The 21,457-nt window shown below is 45.6% G+C and overlaps 1 protein-coding gene across 1 annotated transcript in view; it reads left to right on the top strand.

Annotated features, from left to right (window-relative positions):
* LOC308289069 (uncharacterized protein) overlaps positions 1-21,457 on the top strand; it is a 76,178-nt gene that overhangs the window by 16,447 nt on the left and 38,274 nt on the right. The window contains exons 3-12 of the mRNA XM_080730620.1: positions 627-692; positions 776-898; positions 1,152-1,214; positions 6,294-6,355; positions 6,768-8,586; positions 13,216-13,392; positions 15,244-15,417; positions 16,013-16,156; positions 19,778-19,827; positions 20,782-21,322. Coding sequence (XP_080586746.1) covers positions 627-692; positions 776-898; positions 1,152-1,214; positions 6,294-6,355; positions 6,768-8,586; positions 13,216-13,392; positions 15,244-15,417; positions 16,013-16,156; positions 19,778-19,827; positions 20,782-21,322 — 3,219 coding nt within the window. The remainder of the gene's footprint in view (positions 1-626; positions 693-775; positions 899-1,151; positions 1,215-6,293; positions 6,356-6,767; positions 8,587-13,215; positions 13,393-15,243; positions 15,418-16,012; positions 16,157-19,777; positions 19,828-20,781; positions 21,323-21,457) is intronic.

Genomic DNA, 21,457 nt, shown 5'->3' with positions numbered 1-21,457 from the left:
AACTGACTCTATGGGAGCCAACCCAGGACAAACTGACTCTATAGGAGCCAACCCAGGACAAACTGACTCTATGGGAGCCAACCCAGGACAAACTGACTCTATGGGAGCCAACCCAGGACAAACTGACTCTATGGGAGCCAACCCAGGACAAACTGACTCTATGGGAGCCAACCCAGGACAAACTGACTCTATGGGAGCCAACCCAGGACAAACTAACACTATGGGAGCCAACCCAGGACAAACTGACTCTATGGGAGCCAACCCAGGACAAACTGACACTATGGGAGCCAACCCAGGACAAACTGACTCAATGGGAGCCAACCCAGGACAAAGCCAGGAAAGGGAATAAGACAGTGCAACATTTATGTACTGTAGGTACACTGTGGTGGGACAACAGAGCTAACAACACTGTAGAGCTCTAGACCCTGATGTTAGATAGTAGAGTGTGGAGGGTTTAGAGCTCTAGACCCTGATGTTAGATAGTAGAGTGTGGAGGGTTTAGAGCTCTAGACCCTGATGTTAGATAGTAGAGTGTGGAGGGTTTAGCTAACAACAATGTAGAGCTCTAGACAGACATTACTCTGGTTTAATGAACCAGACACTCAGTGTTGTGTTTATGATTCCAGAAGTGAAGACCAGACACAGACAACAGAGTCTCCAGAACACAGCAATGAACCAGACTCCCAGACAAAGTAAGTAACTGTAAACTTTAATTCATGTTAGTTTTCCTCAGGAATGTACTGTATGAACCAGTGTTGTGTGCTTGTGATAACAGATGTGACCAGAGTCCGAGACCAGAGGCTCCAGCTCCAAGCAGCAGTATGAGTGGCATCTTCTCTCTCACTTCTACTGGACGGTCTCCAGACGTCAGTGATGAACCTGGACCTTCACACTCAAAGTAAGATCACTGATCAGGAAACTCTATGACTGTTGTGATAAAGTCCTCTCAGATTTAGTTAGAACCCAAGTTATGAATGAATTGTAATGTAAATATAGTAACTTAGTATTTTCACATGATTTGTCTACACAGTAATTCATTACTGAAGACAGAGTAAGATCACTTTAAACTTGAATAAATGTTATTTCATGTTATCATGCATTCTTCATTAAGACTTTTCAGCTAAAACAGAGTGTTGTCGTTATAATTCCAGGGGTGAAGATCAGAGACAGACAGAGTCTCCAGAACACAGCAGTGAAGCAGACTCCCAGACAAAGTAAGTGACTGTAAACTTTAATTCATGTTAGTCAATGTGTTGTCATGAGTAATGCACTGTATGAAGCAGTATTAAAGGAGCTCAGACTCATACTGAGCTACTGAGGGGTTGAGCCTGTAGTTGGACCTGGCTGATGGTCTGTTTGATCTGATACCAAACCATTCTCTGAGTGTCACTGTTACAGTGGTGCGATGCAAGCAGTTCTTCATGCAGAAACAGTGTTTTATTACTTCACTGTGTACTTTACAACATCTTCAGGTTCCATACAGAAGAATGAATATTTATCACTAAACATCACCAAACATTTAAACAGTGTGGTAACAGCGGTAACAGCAGTCAATCCTCCCACCCATGCCTGTGAACCTGACTCTTATATCGACCATTTGGCTCTTACACACCACCCCTAAATGTTAATGGCAGGCACACATACTATTCAAGAACAAATAAATTAAAGCTGTACTGTGGAAGCTGCTCAACTAGTGGTCAGTAGCGGTATTGCTTTTTTAGTCCGGAGTCGCCGCGGACCAGCGGAACGGGGGTCCGCGGACCACCGCGGCCGCCGCGAGCACCTCCGCCTCGTCGATACGCATTTTCCCGTCATTTTTAGACCAGGATTGAGGGAGTAGCAGGCAAGATTCCTTCACCAATGTAAACACAGTTGCTGAGGGAAGCTACTTCCTTTAGAGACAGCAAGACTCGCTGTGATTGGCCGGTGTTGTATGATCTGCGCTGTGATTGGCCGATAGTGTATCATGAGGGAGATGACATAATTTTGCCGGGAAATACAGCTATGTAGAAAACATATAAAGAAAAGGCTTTGGGGCTGAAATTAACAGAGTGGGGGTTCTAAAACTTTAGCGATTTAATAGTTTGGACAATTTTAAGATATGTTTTATAAAAAAAGTTACATAGTATAACTTTAAATAAAGGAGCCAAAAAATGTCATGTATTCAAATGCAATTATATTCCATGCACCAAACACAATTCTGCCATTGGCCTTTCAATGGTGCTGCCTTTAGTTTACATTTTCACGGACCACACAAGACCTTGTTTGTCTGGAAAGGCCTCCAGAATCCTGCCATGTGGCCAAGACCCACAAAGAGCTGAAGAGTCCATGATGACCTCAATATATCCAACTGCCAAACTCCTTTTCCCCTGGTTCCACTTTTGCCTATCTTGGAGCGAGGGCAAGTAGTCCAGTATCCATCTTGTTCAGAAGAGATCTTTATTCTCAGACAGCTCTGCTCCAACACCATGACTTTCTACCTGAGGAACCAGGCTGTTTTCCAGTCTGAGCAGTAGTCAATGAGGAAAGTAGGACTAGAAATGTCCCACACATTGATGGCATTTACTGTTGCCTCCTTTCTGACCCCCTGGTCATTCCAGTCCACTGAGATTTCCACAGTTTTGAGCCAATCCTCCTCTGGCTTCCAAAGAACCACAGTCTCCTCCAACTGAAACTTTAACTCTGCCTTCAACTGTGATCTTCCATCTATGGTCTTGCCAGCAGCCCTCAGTGCTGTCATCACAGTATGCCTTTCATCCAGCCATCCAGAAGGATGGATGCATGGATGGATGGATGGATGGAATAAAGTACTATAGTACACAAATAACGTCCGAGGCAATGTACACATTTGTGTTGAAAATATATCTACTGTCGTATCATTTCTCTAAACTAATTTAAGATGTACAAGAAACCCTCTTCAACGTTGTTTATTTGCAGTTCAACGACGAGGCTTCTCTCTGTCTCTCTCTTTTCGCCATAGTACCCCATAGTACTTATGGGTGTGCTGCAGCATGAGAACAACGTAGAGAACAGACACAAGTTTAGCTAGGAGATGTAGCCACAACGTCCAGAGTAGATACATTCAATGTGTGACAAAAACAACCGAGTGTGAAGGAAATCTACTCAACAGTGTTGAGGCAATAAGAAAAATTTTCATCATGAGTTTTGAACTCCAGACCTTTCATATATGAACCCTTGTTTTATCCCTTGAGCCATGCTGGTATAGGAATATAATTGGGAATGTAATACTTACCCCACCTTTTAGAATTAAAATAGACAGTGAAAATGTTCATCATGAGTTATGAACCCCAGATCTTTCATATATGAAACCTTGATTTATCTCTGTTTGAGGCAATAAGACGTTTGTCTATATATTTTTCTCCTCCTTTTCTCTCCCTCTCCTTCTGTCTGTCTGCCTTGAAGTTTCTCTTTCTCTCTCCAAGTCATCCTCAGACGAACCCTCCATCGTTGCTTCCAGTCATCTCAGGCCAGCTTGTTGGTGCTTTGCGCTCCTGCGTCACATATGTTAGTGTGGGACGTCCTGGTGACCGGTGCCCATGTGTTGGTTCCCACAGCACCAGTTTACTGGCTGGCAGCTCCTGGTCTTTGGCAGTGTCCTCCAAGTCTCATTCACTCAGTCCTAGAATAAGCCGAGTTTGTTTTGTAGGGGGAGGTTGAAGTTCCATACACTGGCCTCCTGTGCTTGCTCCACATGGTTGGAGAGTAGACTGATGTCATCCGCGTAGTCTAGGTCTGTCAGGACTACTGCAGGGTGTCGTCTTGACCTCCTTGGTGTAAGAGTGAGGCCAAGATCCTGCTCTCGTCCACTGATGGCCTTCCTGAGTACGTAGCCCAGGACTATGACAAAGAGGAAGGGGGCTAGGGTGTCCCCTTGCAGTACCCCAGCCAGGATGTTAAACTCCTCACTGTTGCCATCTGGGGACACCACCTTGGCCCGTGTTCCTACATACATGGTCTCTATTGCCCAGAGTAGGTTGGGAGGGACACCGTAGGCCTTCAGGATCTTCATCATGGTGCCTCTGTGTATTGAGTCAAAAGCCTTTTTGAAGTCAATAAAGCACAATACAGCCGTCAGGTTGTTCTTCTTCACCTCCTCGATTAATATCCTCAGGGCCAAGATCTGGGCTACTGTGGTTCTCTCCTCTCGAAAGCCGTTTTGTTTTTTCTTCTGCTTCATGACAAACGTTACGAGCCTCCAAGCACAGCGCCTCTGGGCCACTGAAATAGCACCTCCAGCGCCGAGCCCCGGCACCGTGCGGATACAGCGGCACCGTGCGGATACAGCGGCACCGGGCGGATACAGCGGCACCGGGCGGATACAGCGGCACCGGGCGGATACAGCGGCACCGTGCGGATACAGCGGCACCGTGCGGATACAGCGGCACCGTGCGGATACAGCGGCACCGTGCGGATACAGCGGCACCGTGCGGATACAGCGGCACCGTGCGGATACAGCGGCACCGTGCGGATACAGCGGCACCGGGCGGATACAGCGGCACCGTGCGGATACAGCGGCACCGTGCGGATACAGCGGCACCGTGCGGATACAGCGGCACCGGGCGGATACAGCGGCACCGTGCGGATACAGCGGCACCGTGCGGATACAGCGGCACCGGGCGGATACAGCGGCACCGGGCGGATACAGCGGCACCGTGCGGATACAGCGGCACCGTGCGGATACAGCGGCACCGTGCGGATGCGGCATCGCTTCTGGCCCGCAAGTCCATGATCACCCGGGCATCGAGCTGAATTCTGCCGCCGCGGCGTGCATCCATGGCCCACGGAAACTCCTCCCATTCCTTCGGCACCTGGCTAGTGTAGACCTTTGCAGCGATGCAGGTCAGGCTGATGCCTTGGTAATTGTCTGGCTTCGAGAGGTCTCTAGCTTTAGGCACTGGGATGAGGTTCGAGAGACCACATGTCAGATAGCTTGTTACCTAGCAGGGCAAGGTTACAGAACTGTAGGATGATGTTGTCGAGACCGTAGTTCTTTACAACCTCTGGGGCTATGCCGTCCGGCCCAGCACTCTTGCACTCTCTCAGCATGTTTTTCGCCCTGGCAAACTCACTGACCGTGAAGGGTTCTGGAGGAATGATGGTATTTCTTCCTCCTCTCCATCTGATGTTGTGCCCAGCAGCCTTCGGAAGTGGTTGAATCATGTCATCACCCTTTCCTCAGGACTGTGTCCCTCATCCTGTCCCTCCTTGGTCTTACGTCCTGTCATCTCTTTGATGACCCTTCAGGCCTCTCCATACTGAAGTTTAGCTTTGCACAGTTGTGACCTATAGTCATTGTGTGTGTTCTGAGGGCTGCATTAACTCATTTAGTGCCCCTGAAATTAACGGATTATAAAGTCCACGATGCCAACCTCAGGTTGGCATCACTCCCGTTATCTTATTTTGAAGGCCAGAAGTCCACAGCTCAAACACTTCCGGTCTGACGTCATTGTGTCCTGCGCCGGAACCGATCCTTGTCCACGTGGAGTTGTGCAATGGCGGACCGGAGCTTTTATACATGTGTAACATAAGCGAGCATCTGCCTCCATCTTCGCTTCTAAAGTGTAGTTTTGAGATAATGGACATTAAAGATGAGATCCATAACCTCAATGTTATGGGATGACTATTTTGTGCTCGTGGAGCCGTGATGATGAGAAATCAGCAACGGATTTCGGCTCCGGACCTCCGGCCATTGTACTCGGTAATGTAACCGCCGTTACAGTAATATATTACTTTTCACGAGTATACTCGGGATTGGCACTCCGGGTACTCGAGTACTTTTCACGAGTCTTCGCGGGATTGGCACTATATGAGTTAATATAGGCCTTCTCTCTTATACATGCCTCCTTTCAATAAGGATCTGGTGCCCTCTACTGTTGAGACCGGGTTACTATAAGAGGATTTACCCTTTTGAAATTGGTTCGATGCCGACATGGCATTGTACGTCAGCTATCGTCCTATTTCGATATGTTACAGATATAATGGTGCATCCTTGTTTGAGATGAAATATAATGAAAGAATCAAGTTAAGTTGAACCACAGATGCAGGCTGTGGGGAACAGTGGATGTCAGAAAGACGTGTTGTCCATAAATGGTTCTGGACTCTTTATTCAATCATCATTTTATTAACTAGTACTCAGCTAGTCTGTTACTGTCATCAATAGTTACTAGATTCATGCTAATTACCATACTGTGTGTGTGTGTGTGTGTGTGTGTGTGTGTGTGTGTGTGTGTGTGTGTGTGTGTGTGTGTGTGTGTGTGTGTGTGTGTCCACAGAGAGAGGACTGAGGATCCGTCCAGGGGTTCAGTGTGTGACCATCCCACCAGCATTGAACAAAGTAAAGCCTGATTTATATAAATATATCATTATACTTATTATGCTATATATATATATATATATATATATATATATATATATATATATATATATATATATATATATATATAGTAATATACGTGAATATTATATGAATTATATAATATGTCATTCATTGACGACATGATGTAAATAATATGTACATGTAATACATAATAAATCAGTAATCAAGTATGTAATTAAGTAAAAACATACATACATTAATAAATAGGTATACTAGTCAAATTGTGTTTGTTGCTTTAGCATTTTAGTTGTTTCATTGATTTGATCAATTTGATCCTGTATTAATTCTGGGAATGTAAATCATATATTTCCATAGGATATAAAGTGATGACTGAAGGTGTGTTTAACATTGATGAACTGTTGTGTTCCAGTGTGTGTCAGTCTGCAGGAGCTTATAAAGACATCTATAGCCAGTTTGACAAAGAGGTTAGAAGGTCAGAGAGAAGACACCACTGGACCTGGAACCTCCTTCAAAGGCACCTACACAACGATCTACCTCTCACTTGGAGACAGCATAGGGGTCAATCAGCAACATGAGGTGTGGCAGCTTGAGAAAACATCCAAGATGGAGAAGACCCTCCTTGACAGGCCCATCTTGTGCTCTGACATCTTCAAGCCCTTACCAGGCAGGGACACACCCATCCGATTAGTCCTGACAAAGGGCATCGCCGGCATTGGAAAAACCTTCTCTGTGTACAAGTTCGCTCTGGACTGGGCGGAGCGCCTGGCCAATCAAGACATCAATCTGCTGATTCTGATGTCGTTCCGTGAGCTGAACCTGGTCAGAGATGAGCAGTACTGTCTTCTCACACTGATCCAGGATTTCCATCCAACATTGAAGAAGCTCACTGCAGAGCAGCTCGCTGCCTGTAAGATCGTGTTCATCTTGGATGGTCTGGATGAAAGCAGAATTCCATTAATCTTCGACCCAAATTGCATCATTTCTAGTGTCTTAGTGATCTCTTCAGTGGGTGCCCTGTTGACCAACCTCATCGAGGGGAATCTGCTCCCCTCAGCCCTCCTCTGGATAACTACCAGACCTGCAGCAGCCAATCAGATCCATCCTGGACGTGTTGACAGGATGACAGAAGTACGAGGGTTCACAGATCTTCAGAAGGAAGAGTTCTTCTGGAAGAGATTCAGCGATGAGAAGATGGCCAGCAGAATCATCTCCCACATCAACAAAACAAGGTGCCTCCACATCCTGTGTCACATCCCACTCTTCTGTTGGATCGTTGCGACCGTTCTGGCGGACATGTTGAAGACAGGCGAGACCGAAGCGCTGCCCACGACCCCAACTGAGATGTTAATCCACCTCCTGTTAGTCTTGACAAGGACGAAGCAGCAGAAGTATGGTGACACAAACGAGGAGAATCAACGGCAGCTCATGGAGTCTGACTGGGAGGTTCTTCTGAAGCTCGGCCGGCTGGCGTTTGAACATCTGGAGAAAGGCAGCATCATGTTCTACCGAGAAGACCTGGAAGAGTGTGGTCTCGATGTCACGGAGGCCTCGCTGTACTCAGGACTTTGCACAGAGATCTTCAAAAGAGAGAGTGTGCTCTTCCAGAAAACGGTCTACAGCTTCATTCATCTGAGCGTTCAGGAGTTTCTGGCTGCAGTCTTCCTGATGCACTGTTTCACTGAGAGGAACACAGAGGTGCTGAAGACATTCCTGGGAGATTCTGAAGAAGATGAAGATGAAGATGACTCCAGTGACATGTCCCTGGCTGTCTTCCTGAAGAAAGCCATGCTTAAATCCGTGAAGAGCAGAAACGGCCACCTCGACCTCTTTCTCCGCTTCCTTCATGGCCTCTCACTGCAGTCCAATCTGAGACTGTTACCAGGGCTGTTGGGTCAGACAGAAATCAGTCCAGAGGAAATCCAGAGAGCCATCGACAACCTGAAGGAGATGACCATTTATGATGATGATGCCTCCCCTGACAGATGCATCAACATCTTCCACTGTTTGATGGAGATGAAGGATGACTCAGTACACCAGGAGATCCAACAGTACCTGGAGTCAGGGGACAGATCTAAGACACAACTGTCTGACACCCAGTGTTCAGCTCTGGCCCACATGCTGCTGATGTTGGAGGAGGTTCTGGAAGAGTTGGACCTGCAGAAATACAACACATCTGCGTTTGGGCGACTGAGACTGCTGCCAGCTGTGAGGAACAGCAGGAAGGCTCGGTTAGTATTCATCGTTAAATGAGAATTTCGGCCTAGAAGGCTATGTTACCTTTAAAAGTACTTATTTGCTCTCCCAAAGAATGGTCCAGATGTAATTTCTTCCTCAAGATGCAATATAGTCCATTTTGGGTCCATCTACCCTAACCGACCAGGGCTTCAGTAAGGAGCGATTGGTTGATAAATCCCTACATGTCTGCCGTAGATAATGCCTCTAGTCAGTAATCATTCTCTATTCACACCGGGTTGTGAACTTTGAACTCACGTTGAAATCGTGTCTCTCACGGAACTTCCGGCTGTGCGTTCAACCAATGCTGTGCAGTGCACACGCATACAAATTACGTTTAACTTTCTATAGGCTATAATATTCAAAGAAACATGTGAACCTGAACTCCACAGGACATGCATAAATGTAACCGATTATATTTTATTATAAGGTGATGTATTACAATTATGAACATTTAAGACACTAAGAACCTGACCAAAAAGTACATCTGAACAATGTTCCCTCTAAATTTTTTTCGGTCTGAGCAAACACTCCAACCTTCTGAGCACAACTTGAGCACTGATGAGCAACATATGTCGAGTGCACGATATATAGTAGGTATAGCCTACTGCGTCAAGTCATGTCAAGTTATGTCAAGTTATAGCTTATTAAAATTTAATTACAGAATAAGTAATAGCGGTTCGACTACTGTTAAGAAACTGTAGGACTGTTACATTTAAAAAGACGGGGGGAAAAGGGTTTTATATCCATTATTATTCATTAAGCCTACAGACTGATTTCCCCCCTTGGGATAATAAATCTATCTATCTTATATAGTATACACATGTTGACAACATGTTGTGTAAATACAATACAAACAATGGGCCTAAATATGAGTCTACAAAATAACAATACATTGACATATTGACATTGACACGTCTAAAGAAGGTTAGCCATCGCTAAGAAGTGTCATTATTATGAATAAAATACAGTCCAAAGCATTATAGCATTATAGCAAAAGCTACCCCAGGGACCCCCATAAGATAATATTTGTATGGCTTTAGCAGTGATTCCCTTTTTAATGATAAAGACCCCCTATTTGACATGCATTAGGCTATGGACCTCCATTTAATGGCATTTCTATCACTGAGACCCCAATTTAGATTTGTTATAAAATCAAGTTAATTTAACCCTTGAGTGTGTGGTTCCATGTGTACACTCTGAGTTACATAAGGGTCCATTTGGTTCCTAACTTTTGCTGGGGACCCCTGGAACTACCTCAAGATCCCTGGGGGTCCCCGGACCCACTTTGAGACCAATGCATTACAGGACTGGAGTTATTTTTGTTAACTGGTCGTGAAGGAGAGACGCCAAGCTCGTCAGCTCCAGAGAAACATTGCAGTTTATATAGTTCATACCTGGAAGCTGGATGGAGGAGTAGTGTGTAGCCTACTGTAGGTCTAATCTCCGCTGTGCACAGGCGGGGGACGTCTTTATGAAACTGCACATTAGCAACCATGGTCCTTTGAGCTTCTGACTGATACGCAATGCAAAGCACATGCGTTTGTTTTGTTTTGGTAGCCTGCCCTACAGCCACGCTGTTGCTAACGTTAATGCACACATAGAAGATGTGAGAAAGTTTTATGACGGCAATAAAACAATAAAAGTAGTCCGAAGAAGTCTCTGTTTACCACACGTGCTTGCGTGCGTGTGTGTGTGAGAGAGATAGAGAGAGAGGGGGGGGCGGAGGAGGCGAGCGAGAATCGAGACGAGAGACGCGGAGAGAGCGAGAGCGAGAGGAGGGGGGAGGCACAGAGAGAGAGAGAGGGAGAGAGAGAGAGAGAGAGAGAGAGAGACCTAGCGCTGTCTATGTTAAGCATATGCAGGCAGACAGAGACTGAGTACCACAAAATAATCAACTACCTTTCACAAATCTATCAGCGTTAAAGGTAAAATGACATTCTGTTTTTACCAATCATAAAAGTCTTTGCCCTGGTCCTAAAAACATGTTTTAAAATGTTTAAACTTGAAAATCCACTCCATGGAGCTGTAATATCTCTCTTTTATGGGCCCTGTTGAAAAAAGGTCTGTCACCTGAAATACTCTATATTCACCACCAGGGGAGCCTCTCTCTCCCACTCATTCTAACAAATTAGTATGGTGCAGTAACTAGGCTACATGTACTTGAGTACAATTTTGAGTATTTGTACTTTACTTGAGTATTTCCAATTTTCAATTATTATACTTCTACTCCACTATACATCTCAGAGGCAAATGCACTTTATCTCTCCACTACAATCATTTGGAGGCTTATAGTAACTTTGTAGATTTTGATTATTAATACATAAACAATCACTTCAGCCAGCGGTTCCCAAACTATGGTCCCGACCCAGTGGCCACACACACACACACACACACACACACACACACACACACACACACACACACACACACACACACACACACACACACACACACACACTATACGCACGCGCATGCACGCACTTACAGATCTGCGGCCGCCCCTTCAACACACTGAGAGATGCGTGCTTCAGACTCAATGTGGATCGCCTGCGTGCTCGCTGCTCGCATTTTCGTTGCTTTCGCACAAGACACAGGACACAGACACACACAGAACCAATACGAGCCGAGCCCGAGGCGCAGGTGTTTTTTCTTACCCCGGGGACGATACATTACCGGAGCCTTGTGGTTACATATGTACCTTCGCGGAGTTCAATTTAGACCGTCCGCGCCGCGATAAAGTTCCTCCGCTCCGCTATGCAAAAAGATTTCACGGTCCTTTGCCTCAGTTTAGAGAACCACATTGTCCACATATTGCTTGTGTTTATCATAGCGTGTCATTGGGTGTGTGTGCGCTGTGCACGGTCACAGCAAACTGAGCAAAGACATAGCCTAGAGTCGGTAAGAGAGGAACGTTCCACTGAGCTGAGCTTTACCCGGGGAGCAGTGCAATGTTCTCGGACACAGAGGAGGAGGGAGCTTCCACGCCACGGAGCTCTGTAACCCGGTCGGCAGTGCGCAAATACAATGCGATACAATAGCGATTTTAATTATTTCACTAAAGCATAAACAGACTACTTGATATGAAGGATATTGATGTAAATAAGATATTTGAATGGACACATGTATTTTATATGCCCATATTTACAATTAAAGGACAATATAATGTAGAGATTACTTCCTCAAAACTTGGGCTGTGGAGAAATACAGCCAGGGAGAGAGTAGAGCCCAGGAGGAGGGGGGGGGGTGCACTAACTGCTAGTGACGACATTGTCTGAGAGCCAATGATCAGAGCATCAGAGCCTCATTATGCAGAAATCGTCAAAAAACCACAGATAACAAGGGAACGACTGCAAGTTAAAAGTTGGTGTTTTTTTGGTGTAATTGAGGCCAGGAAACATTAAAAAAAGCAAAAAAAACTCAAAATTTATTTTTGGATGTCACCACCCCTTTAAATCTGCCATGCGCTACAAAGATTTGTCGTGCGCGACAGCGTCCTGAGTAGTGCGCGGGCACGCATGCGCGCAGCTTAGAGGGAACATTGCATCTGAATGCTTATACTGTAAGTGTAATTATACACAAACACATTATAATACATGTGTATTGTTTTACACTATAGACCAGGCGCGGGCAACTTTGATTTCTCAACTAAAACTAAATGTTTTAAATGCAAAAGAATGTGCGTCGACTAAAAATGTTGGGAGGTACTAGTGGAGAAGAGATCCAGTAGAACTAAAAGACAAGTCTTTTTATGTTTGGTTGCTCTGAAAATAGCAGATCTACAAGCTCACAACGCATCGTGCTGCAGCGCGGTGTGAGCTTGTAGATCTGCTATTTTCAGCATGCAACCAATTGTAAAATCTGCCATTATGACACCATCAAGGCATCGCCAGAATACATTATAGACTAAATTAACTGGAGATTTAGTCGACTGAAACTAAAACATTTTAGATGACTAAAATGTGACTAAAACTAAATGCAATTTTGATCAAAAGACTGAAAATAAATCTAAATCAACACTGCTATATTTCCACACTCACTCCAGACTGTCGGGCAGAAAAAACTCTTATCTCCGTATAGTTTTTTAAACACATACTGCCAAATCTGGGACTTTTTATAGTCTTTTCCCTACCTTTACGATTTTCTAGAAAAAATATCCATCCATTATTCCAAGCCGTGATGTTGTGTAACACATGGCCGCATGTCTCAGTCTCGCAAAAAAAAAAAAAAAAAAAAAAAAACAGGCAACCGTGATCCTCCATTTCAAAGATAGAGCCGGTAGAATGTGCCTCGTTTTCACCTAAATAAAATAAACAAGGAAGGAGAGAAAGTAGTTTCACAAAGTTGAACCACTTTAACTACTACACCTTATATACAGTTGACTGGAGTCCCCCAGGGTTCTATACTAGGACCACTCCTGTTTTCCCTCAACCCCGAAACCGATCTACAAGCTCGTACAGCTTGTAGGACCGCTATTTCAGCAGCATGTGCTGAACATGACTGAACATGACAAAGTAGTGGTATAGTTAGAATAACAGTAGATAAGATGTGATAGTGGTGTTATAGTGTTGTATAAAATGATTGTTTTGCAATATTCACACATTTTCCCTTTAATGTCATTACAGACTTGTTGAGTGTTCCATCCAGGTGACACACTGTGAGGTTGTGGCCTCAGCTCTCAGCTCTAATCCCTCCTACTTGATTGAACTGGACCTCAGTTTCAACTTCCTCCTGGGGGACGAAGGAGTACGGCTGCTCTGTGAAGCAATGAAGAGTCAACATTGCAGACTGAAAGTTCTGTGGTCAGTGCTCCTGTAGTTTGTTTGTGTGTGTGTGTGTGTGTGTGTGTGTGTGTGTGTGTGTGTGTGTGTGTGTGTGTGTGTGTGTGTGTGTGTGTGTGTGTGTTGGTGGGTGGGTGGGTGGGTGGGTGCGTGCGTGCGTGCGTGCGTGTGTGTTTGTCTTTCTGTAACGCCTGCCACTGTGGTTCCCTGACACATCACTGTGACATCACAGGTGACATCACAGTGATGTCAGATACTCAGAGCAGGGATCTACATATATGGGCATAAAAGGGATTCTGATCACTGTGACATCACAGGTGGCATCAGATACTCAGAGCAGGGATCTCCATATATGGGCATAAAAGGGATTCTGTTATAGGAGAAGCACACTAACAGAATCCATATATGGCCAAGACAGATTGTGCGACTTCGCAAGTTCTATGTACTACTGTAGCTACATTTCTGGTGTGAGGTGGCACGAGGGACCCCCACGAGGGACCCCCACTAGGGACCTGTATACTGTAATACACCCATTTAGGCCTAACCTTGGGCTAAATCAGAAATTAGCCTACACAAACAAATATGTTGCTACATACTGTACCAGCCCATTCTCACCCCCTCTGCTTCACCCTCCCCACGCGTTCCCAACTCGCTTTCTGCTTCACCCGTGGGACGCTTTGGAACGTTTACAGCGTCTACGGTCAGACGAGAACGGAACGAGAACGGAGAGTCTTAGTACGCATGCGCCGACGTGTTTACTGGAATATTTTCCAGTCACAGGGAATCGAACCCTGGTCTCAATTTTAGCTGTCATCATGCTCTACCAACTGAGCTAAGGAGACGACTGGGATTTTTTGGGACTCTGTCGCTACCGCTCCCTCGGCGGCGGCTCCCGGGGCTCATCGGCGCCTGAGACGGCACGGCTCCGTCGTTTATAGTGGCGTAAACGGTAACGTCGGGTGGCTGGTAAACCCTTCATAGCGTTATTGAATCTCGCTTCGGCAACAACTTTTTTTTATTTCTTTTTAGACCACTGGCCATACCCAATTCGTCCAACCCTTGACACAGTAGGCTTACCCAATGCGTCCCCTCCGACACAGTACAGTACTTGACAAGGCGTCGGTTGTATGACGCTTTAAAGGTGAGAATATGTTGACTGTACATACTGTAAGCCCCTCCCAAACAGCAAAATGTGTTCCCGGCCTGAATGGGTTAATGTGTACCCGTCAGTTGAAAACAAAATATAGGAAACAAAATAATTAAAGCTATACTGTGTAAGTTGCTAAACTAGTGGTCAGTCGCGGTATTGCTTTTTTCGTCAGTTTTTCGCCGCGGACCACCTCCGCGGACCACCGGAGCGGCGCCGCAAACCACCGCAACCCACCGCAACCGACCATGGAGAGGTAGAACGTAATTTTCTGAGCAGGATTTGGGGAATAAGAGGTTAAGAATCCTTCACCATCGTAAACACTGGCTGCTGAGGGAAGCTACTTCCTGAAGAGTCGGTTATTGGCCGGTAGTGTATCATGTGTGTATGATCTGCGATGTGATTGGCCAACGTATACACAACGTATACAGATGATGCAGATTATGTCATTTTGCGATCAAGTATGTAACGTCAACTTTAGCGATTTAACAGTTAGACAATTTTAAGATTTGTTTTATAAAAAAAGTTACTTGGTATAACTTTAAGGGACCCATAAAAATGTGTCCACGACCCACAAAATGGGTCCCGGTCCAGTGTTTGGGAACCAGTGGATTAACAGATCTAACAGTGTCCAGAGCTGCTGACACATTGATTTTGTTTCATAAACAGTCACAACAGAGCAACTTGAATAAGACATGTTCATGTTTGTGTTTATCTCCATTCAGGCTGCTGTACTGTGGCCTCTCAGAAACCTGCTGTGAACATCTGGCCTCGGTTCTCTGTTCCAACTCGTCTTGTCTTCAAGAGCTTGACCTCAGCTACAACGCCGTGGGTGACGAAGGCCTGACGGGACTCCTACCGGGACTGGAGAGTCAACAATGTACCCTGGAGGTTCTCAGGTTAGATCAGTTCATGGTGAAGTGTTTTATCTTTGTCTTCTGTTTTATATACAAATGTTTTCAATTGTGTTTAATTTGTTAAGTAAGATATCTGCTTCATGCAGACAATATATGTCCCAATATGATAAGCCTGTTATTTTCAATGTCACATTTTAGATTGTTCAGTTAGTGGCAATCAGATTATGGTATCATGGGGGGGAAAAAACATAAAAAGAAGTAGATTGTTGCTGTGTATAGCAACAATATAGTGGTTCTTTGATAATGTGTTGTTTACATTTTCTTTATAACAATGTTCTAAATAAACTCAACTAAACTAGATCGAACACAGTTATGTACCGGTAGGTTCAAACGTAAATTGCATCATTCATCAGTTTCTGTGCTGATGTTTAAGGGAATGAACGAGTCAGATCTGTGATTAAGTCTGAATTAATTTTCACAATGCTTTCTGCTGAAAAGTAAGGACATTGAGGGGGTCTTCCCGGACCCCCTCAACTATGCTTCGCAATATATTATTATTTGTTAAATATTTGTGTGTTCTTTCTTTCTTTCTTTCTTTCTTTCTTTCTTTCTTTCTTTCTTTCTTTCTTTCTTTCAGGTTGAGACAAACCAACCTCACAGAAAGATCCTTTGAGGGAATATCAGCTCTTCTCAGTTCCAAGTCGTCTCTGAGAGAATTGGATTTGAGCTTCAATGAGCAGCTCCTCTCTGCTGGACCAGAGAGTCCACACTGCAAACTGAGGTCAGTAAATATGAAATAAATATAGAAAAGGTTTAGACCTCCACACCTATTACTGTATGCTCCCAGATCCAGATAATAATACTCTGTTCATAGATCATATCCATGATAATAATACTCTGTTCATAGATCACATCCATGATAATAATACTCTGTTCATAGATCATATCCATGATAATAATACTCTGTTCATAGATCATATCCATGATAATAATACTCTGGCCATAGATGATATCCAAATGCATCAGTTGTAGCAGACAAAACCACTTCCTGTTTCCTGTCTGTCTTCTACTGAAGAGAGAAAAGAAAATGATCTAGATCAGAGGTCTTCAACAGGGGGTCCGCGGCCCCTAGGGGGGTCCCTGGCCTGAAAACATTGAAGACCCCTGATCTAGATACTACAACAGTCTGTTCCTCAGAGCACAGTCCTCAGCCAGGTCGGGTTGCCTACCCATGGCACACACATGTCCTAAATATAAGTCTTAGCCAATTTGAACGGGGTCTGAAAAATCTGACTCATTCATCTTCATCACACGACCCCAAATATACTGTGTACTGATTTGTGTAGTAGCAAACAGTGTGTTTTGAAGAAAACACTTTGGCACAGGGGTGGACGATATGACGATAATTATCGTTGGGACGATACAGCTTTGCCACGATGCCTTTTCAGAGCTATCGTATGGATGGTGATACAGACAAGGCTCTGGATACAGCGAGTGCACGTTCTATAGCTTCATTTATACTTCTATAGTACGGTGGTGTAATTCACCAAAAAGAACAGATCTACAAGCTGGGTCCCTGCTTCATTTCTCTCCCTCTTCAAAACGGGCTAACATGACCAGCTTTAACACGTGGGTGACTAACAGGTCATTTTAGCCGATTTTGAGATTGCAAAGTGCAATAATTCTCCCCGTGAAGGTCTCAGAAATGTCCCCTTCCATGACTTTTCCTAAATACTCAAGATATATGTTCTCGTTTTTTTTTCCCCTTCTGAAACATTTCCTAAGTATGAAATAATAATACATTTATACCACTCTGACTGCATTTATAGGTCAAATTGACAGGTAAATTCTTTAAATCTTTTGCCCAGGAGAGCAACACCTATTTCCCTGCTGCCAGCGGGGGTTCTATTGTCAATAGAACAACAGACAATAGACTAAGATCTAAGGATTAGCAAACTGGAGTTATAGCTGTTTAAAGCTCAGCCAATAGCAATACAGAGGGGGCGTGGCTTAATCAATTACAGCTTGTCCCTATTGGCCGGAAAAAGTCCAAAGTCGTGTGAGCGTTTTAAAAGTTTAAATCACGTTGCTAGGCAAAAGTATGGCAGAGTTATGTGGCGCTAAAGTTCCTGTGAGTGTAACTTTCCCCCATTCAAAGTCAAGGGGGTTTTTGGGCGTAGTTTTTTGCGAATTACGTCGTCATGGCAACGCGGATCGGAAAGAAAAGTAACAGCAACCTATTCCCGGCCGAGCCGCACGTTTTGATGTATATATTGCGGGGGTGGCATCAATCGTGCGGCAGTTATTACGTGCAGAAATTTGCAAGAACATGACTGACTTACTTAAGTATGGCGGATTACAATAAGTGTTTTGCCATTGCATCATGGCAGGCACACTTAAATAGCAGATCTACAAAAGCTGATCTACAAGCTCAAAACGCGACGCGCTTTGAGCTTGTAGATCAGCTATTTTTGCTATTTTTGACTGTGCATTTTGGCCCTCTGGAGTGAGTTTGAAAATATACTGGCCCTCTCCATCATCAAAGTTACCCACCCCTGCTCTAAGGGGTCCCTGCTTCATCTCTCTCTCTAAGGGGTCCCTGCTTCATCTCTCTCTCTAAGGGGTCCCTGCTTCATCTCTCTGTCTAAGGGGTCCCTGCTCCATCTCTCTCTCTAAGGGGTCCCTGCTCCATCTCTCTCTCTAAGGGGTCCCTGCTCCATCTCTCTCTCTAAGGGGTCCCTGCTTCATCTCTCTCTCTAAGGGGTCCCTGCTTCATCTCTCTCTCTAAGGGGTCCCTGCTTCATCTCTCTCTCTAAGGGGTCCCTGCTTCATCTCTCTCTCTAAGGGGTCCCTGCTTCATCTCTCTGTCTAAGGGGTCCCTGCTCCATCTCTCTCTCTAAGGGGTCCCTGCTTCATCTCTCTCTCTCTAAGGGGTCCCTGCTTCATCTCTCTCTCTAAGGGGTCCCTGCTTCATCTCTCTCTCTAAGGGGTCCCTGCTTCATCTCTCTGTCTAAGGGGTCCCTGCTCCATCTCTCTCTCTAAGGGGTCCCTGCTCCATCTCTCTCTCTAAGGGGTCCCTGCTTCATCTCTCTTTCTAAGGGGTCCCTGCTCTCTAAGGGGTCCCTGCTTCATCTCTCTCTCTCTTTAAGGGGTCCCTGCTTCATCTCTCTCTCTCTAAGGGGTCCCTGCTTCATCTCTCTCTCTAAGGGGTCCCTGCTTCATCTCTCTCTCTAAGGGGTCCCTGCTTCATCTCTCTCTCTAAGGGGTCCCTGCTTCATCTCTCTCTCTAAGGGGTCCCTGCTTCATCTCTCTCTCTCTAAGGGGTCCCTGCTTCATCTCTCTCTCTCTAAGGGGTCCCTGCTTCATCTCTCTCTCTAAGGGGTCCCTGCTTCATCTCTCTCTCTAAGGGGTCCCTGCTTCATCTCTCTCTCTAAGGGGTCCCTGCTTCATCTCTCTCTCTAAGGGGTCCCTGCTTCATCTCTCTCTCTCTAAGGGGTCCCTGCTCTCTAAGGGGTCCCTGCTTCATCTCTCTCTCTAAGGGGTCCCTGCTTCATCTCTCTCTCTCTAAGGGGTCCCTGCTCTCTAAGGGGTCCCTGCTTCATCTCTCTCTCTAAGGGGTCCCTGCTTCATCTCTCTCTCTCTAAGGGGTCCCTGCTCTCTAAGGGGTCCCTGCTTCATCTCTCTCTCTAAGGGGTCCCTGCTTCATCTCTCTCTCTAAGGCGGGGGTCAGCAACCTGTGGCACTAGAGCTGCATGCGGCTCTTTAGCGCCACCCTAGTGGCTCCCTGGAGCTTTTTCAAAAATGTATGAAAATGGAAAAAAATGGGGGGAAAATGTATTTTTTGTTTTAACGATTTTTTTATCGTCACTGTCGGGCAGAAACCTTGTATCTCCAAGTTTCAAATTTGTATGTTTTTTTTTACGCAAAGTAAAGCCCTGCTTCATCATACAAGACTGACGCACAAAAGTAGTGAAAACAGCCGATCTACAAGCACACAACGCCTCGCGGTGCGAGGCGTTGTGTGCTTCTAGATCGGCTGTTTTCACTAGTTCAGTACATTTTTTAAATGATAAATACAAAACGAAGTTTTGGACATACAAGGTTTCTACCCGAAGACGACGATATATAAAGCTTTTATAATTTTTTGCGGCTCCAGACAGATTTCTCTCTCATCTCTCTCTCTCTCTCTCTCTCTAAGGGGTCCCTGCTTCATCTCTCTCTCTAAGGGGTCCCTTCTTCGTCTCTCTCTCTAAGAGGTCCCTTCTCTCTCTCTCAGCTAAGGGGTCCCTGCTTCATCTCTCTCTCTAAGGGGTCTAACCCTAACCCATGAAGATTATAAAGTTTGTATATCAGAGGTGTGTTGCCGATAGCAACAACATAACAATGTGATTGTGTCGTCCAGGTTGGATCAAGAAGAACAACTCTCAGTTCAACCTCAACTCCTGAACACATGTGAGTACACACTGTGTGTGTGTGTGTGTGTGTGTGTGTGTGTGTGTGTGTGTGTGTGTGTGTGTGTGTGTGTGCGTGCGTGCGTGCGTGCGTGCGTGCGTGCGTGCGTGCGTGCGTGCGTGCGTGCGTGCGTGCACGCTTATCCCTCCCTGCTTCATCTCTCCCTCTCTCTCCCTCTCTCTCCCTCTCTCCCTCTCTCTCTCTCTCTCTCTCTCTCTCTCTCTCTCTCTCTCTCTCTAAGGGGTCCCTGCCTCATTTCTCTCTCAGCTAAGGGGTCCCTGCTTCATCTCTCTCTCTCTAAGGGGTCCCTGCTTCATCTCTCTCTCAGCTAAGGGGTCCCTGCCTCATTTCTCTCTCAGCTAAGGGGTCCCTGCTTCATCTCTCTCTCTCTCTAAGGGGTCCCTGCTTCATCTCTCTCTCTCTCTCTCTCTCTCTCTCTCTCTCTCTAAGGGGTCCCTGCCTCATTTCTCTCTCAGCTAAGGGGTCCCTGCTTCATCTCTCTCTCTCTAAGGGGTCCCTGCTTCATCTCTCTCTCAGCTAAGGGGTCCCTGCTTCATCTCTCTCTCAGCTAAGGGGTCCCTGCTTCATCTCTCCCTCAGCTAAGGGGTCCCTGCTTCCCTGCTGTGTGTGTGTGTGTGTGTGTGTGTGTGTGTGTGTGTGTGTGTGTGTGTGTGTGTGTGTGTGTGTGTGTGTGTGTGTGTTTTGTGTGCGTGCGTGTGTGTGTGCGTCCATTTTCGCGTGTGTTTCTTTTATAATCTTTTGAATAAAGTTATATGTAGACTACTATATGTTATGTTACATCATGATGAATTAAGGGGGGGGGGGGTGATGTGAAATACCATCAATCTAACATTTAGATATCATACTGTACATTGTAATGTAATATTATTATGACATTTCTCTACTCAGTACTTTGTGATGTAATGACATGTTGTGTGTTGTTCTGTCCATCAGGTGTCTGTCCTCTCACACTGGACACAAACACAACATACCCACGCATCTCTCTGTCTGAGAACAACAGAAAGGTGACACGGACCGATGAGAGGCAGAGTTATCCAGACCACCCTGATAGATTTCAGTACTGCTCACAGGTTCTGTGTAGAGAGGCTCTGACTGGATGCAGTTCCTGGGAGGTGGAGTGGAGCGGAGTGGTTCAGATAGGAGTGTCCTACAGTGGAATCACCAGGAGAGGAGTGGGTGATGACGCTGTGCTTGGATTCAATCCTAAGTCCTGGGTTCTGCATTGTGCTGGTGGTGGAGCCAACAGATACTCTGTCCTTCACAACCAGAAGAGAACCGTCCTCCATGTCCGTCCCTCTGGCTGCTACAGAGTAGCAGTGTATGTGGACTGTCCTGCTGGCCGTCTGTCCTTCTACAGAGTGTCGTCTGACACACACACACACCTGCAAACCTTCAAAACCTCCTTCACTGAACCGCTCTATGCTGGGTTCAGGGTGTGGGGGAAGGGCTCCTCAGTGTCTCTGTGTCAGATAGAGTAAGTTACACACACACACACACACACACACACACACACACACACACACACACACACACACACACACACACACACACACATGCACACACACAGACACACACATTCTCACACACACACACGCGCGCGCGTGCATGT

This window comes from Nannobrachium achirus, assembly GCF_963921795.1.
Source record: "Nannobrachium achirus genome assembly, chromosome: 7".
Taxonomy (NCBI): domain Eukaryota; kingdom Metazoa; phylum Chordata; class Actinopteri; order Myctophiformes; family Myctophidae; genus Nannobrachium; species Nannobrachium achirus.
This window is presented reverse-complemented; position numbering and strand designations above follow the sequence as displayed.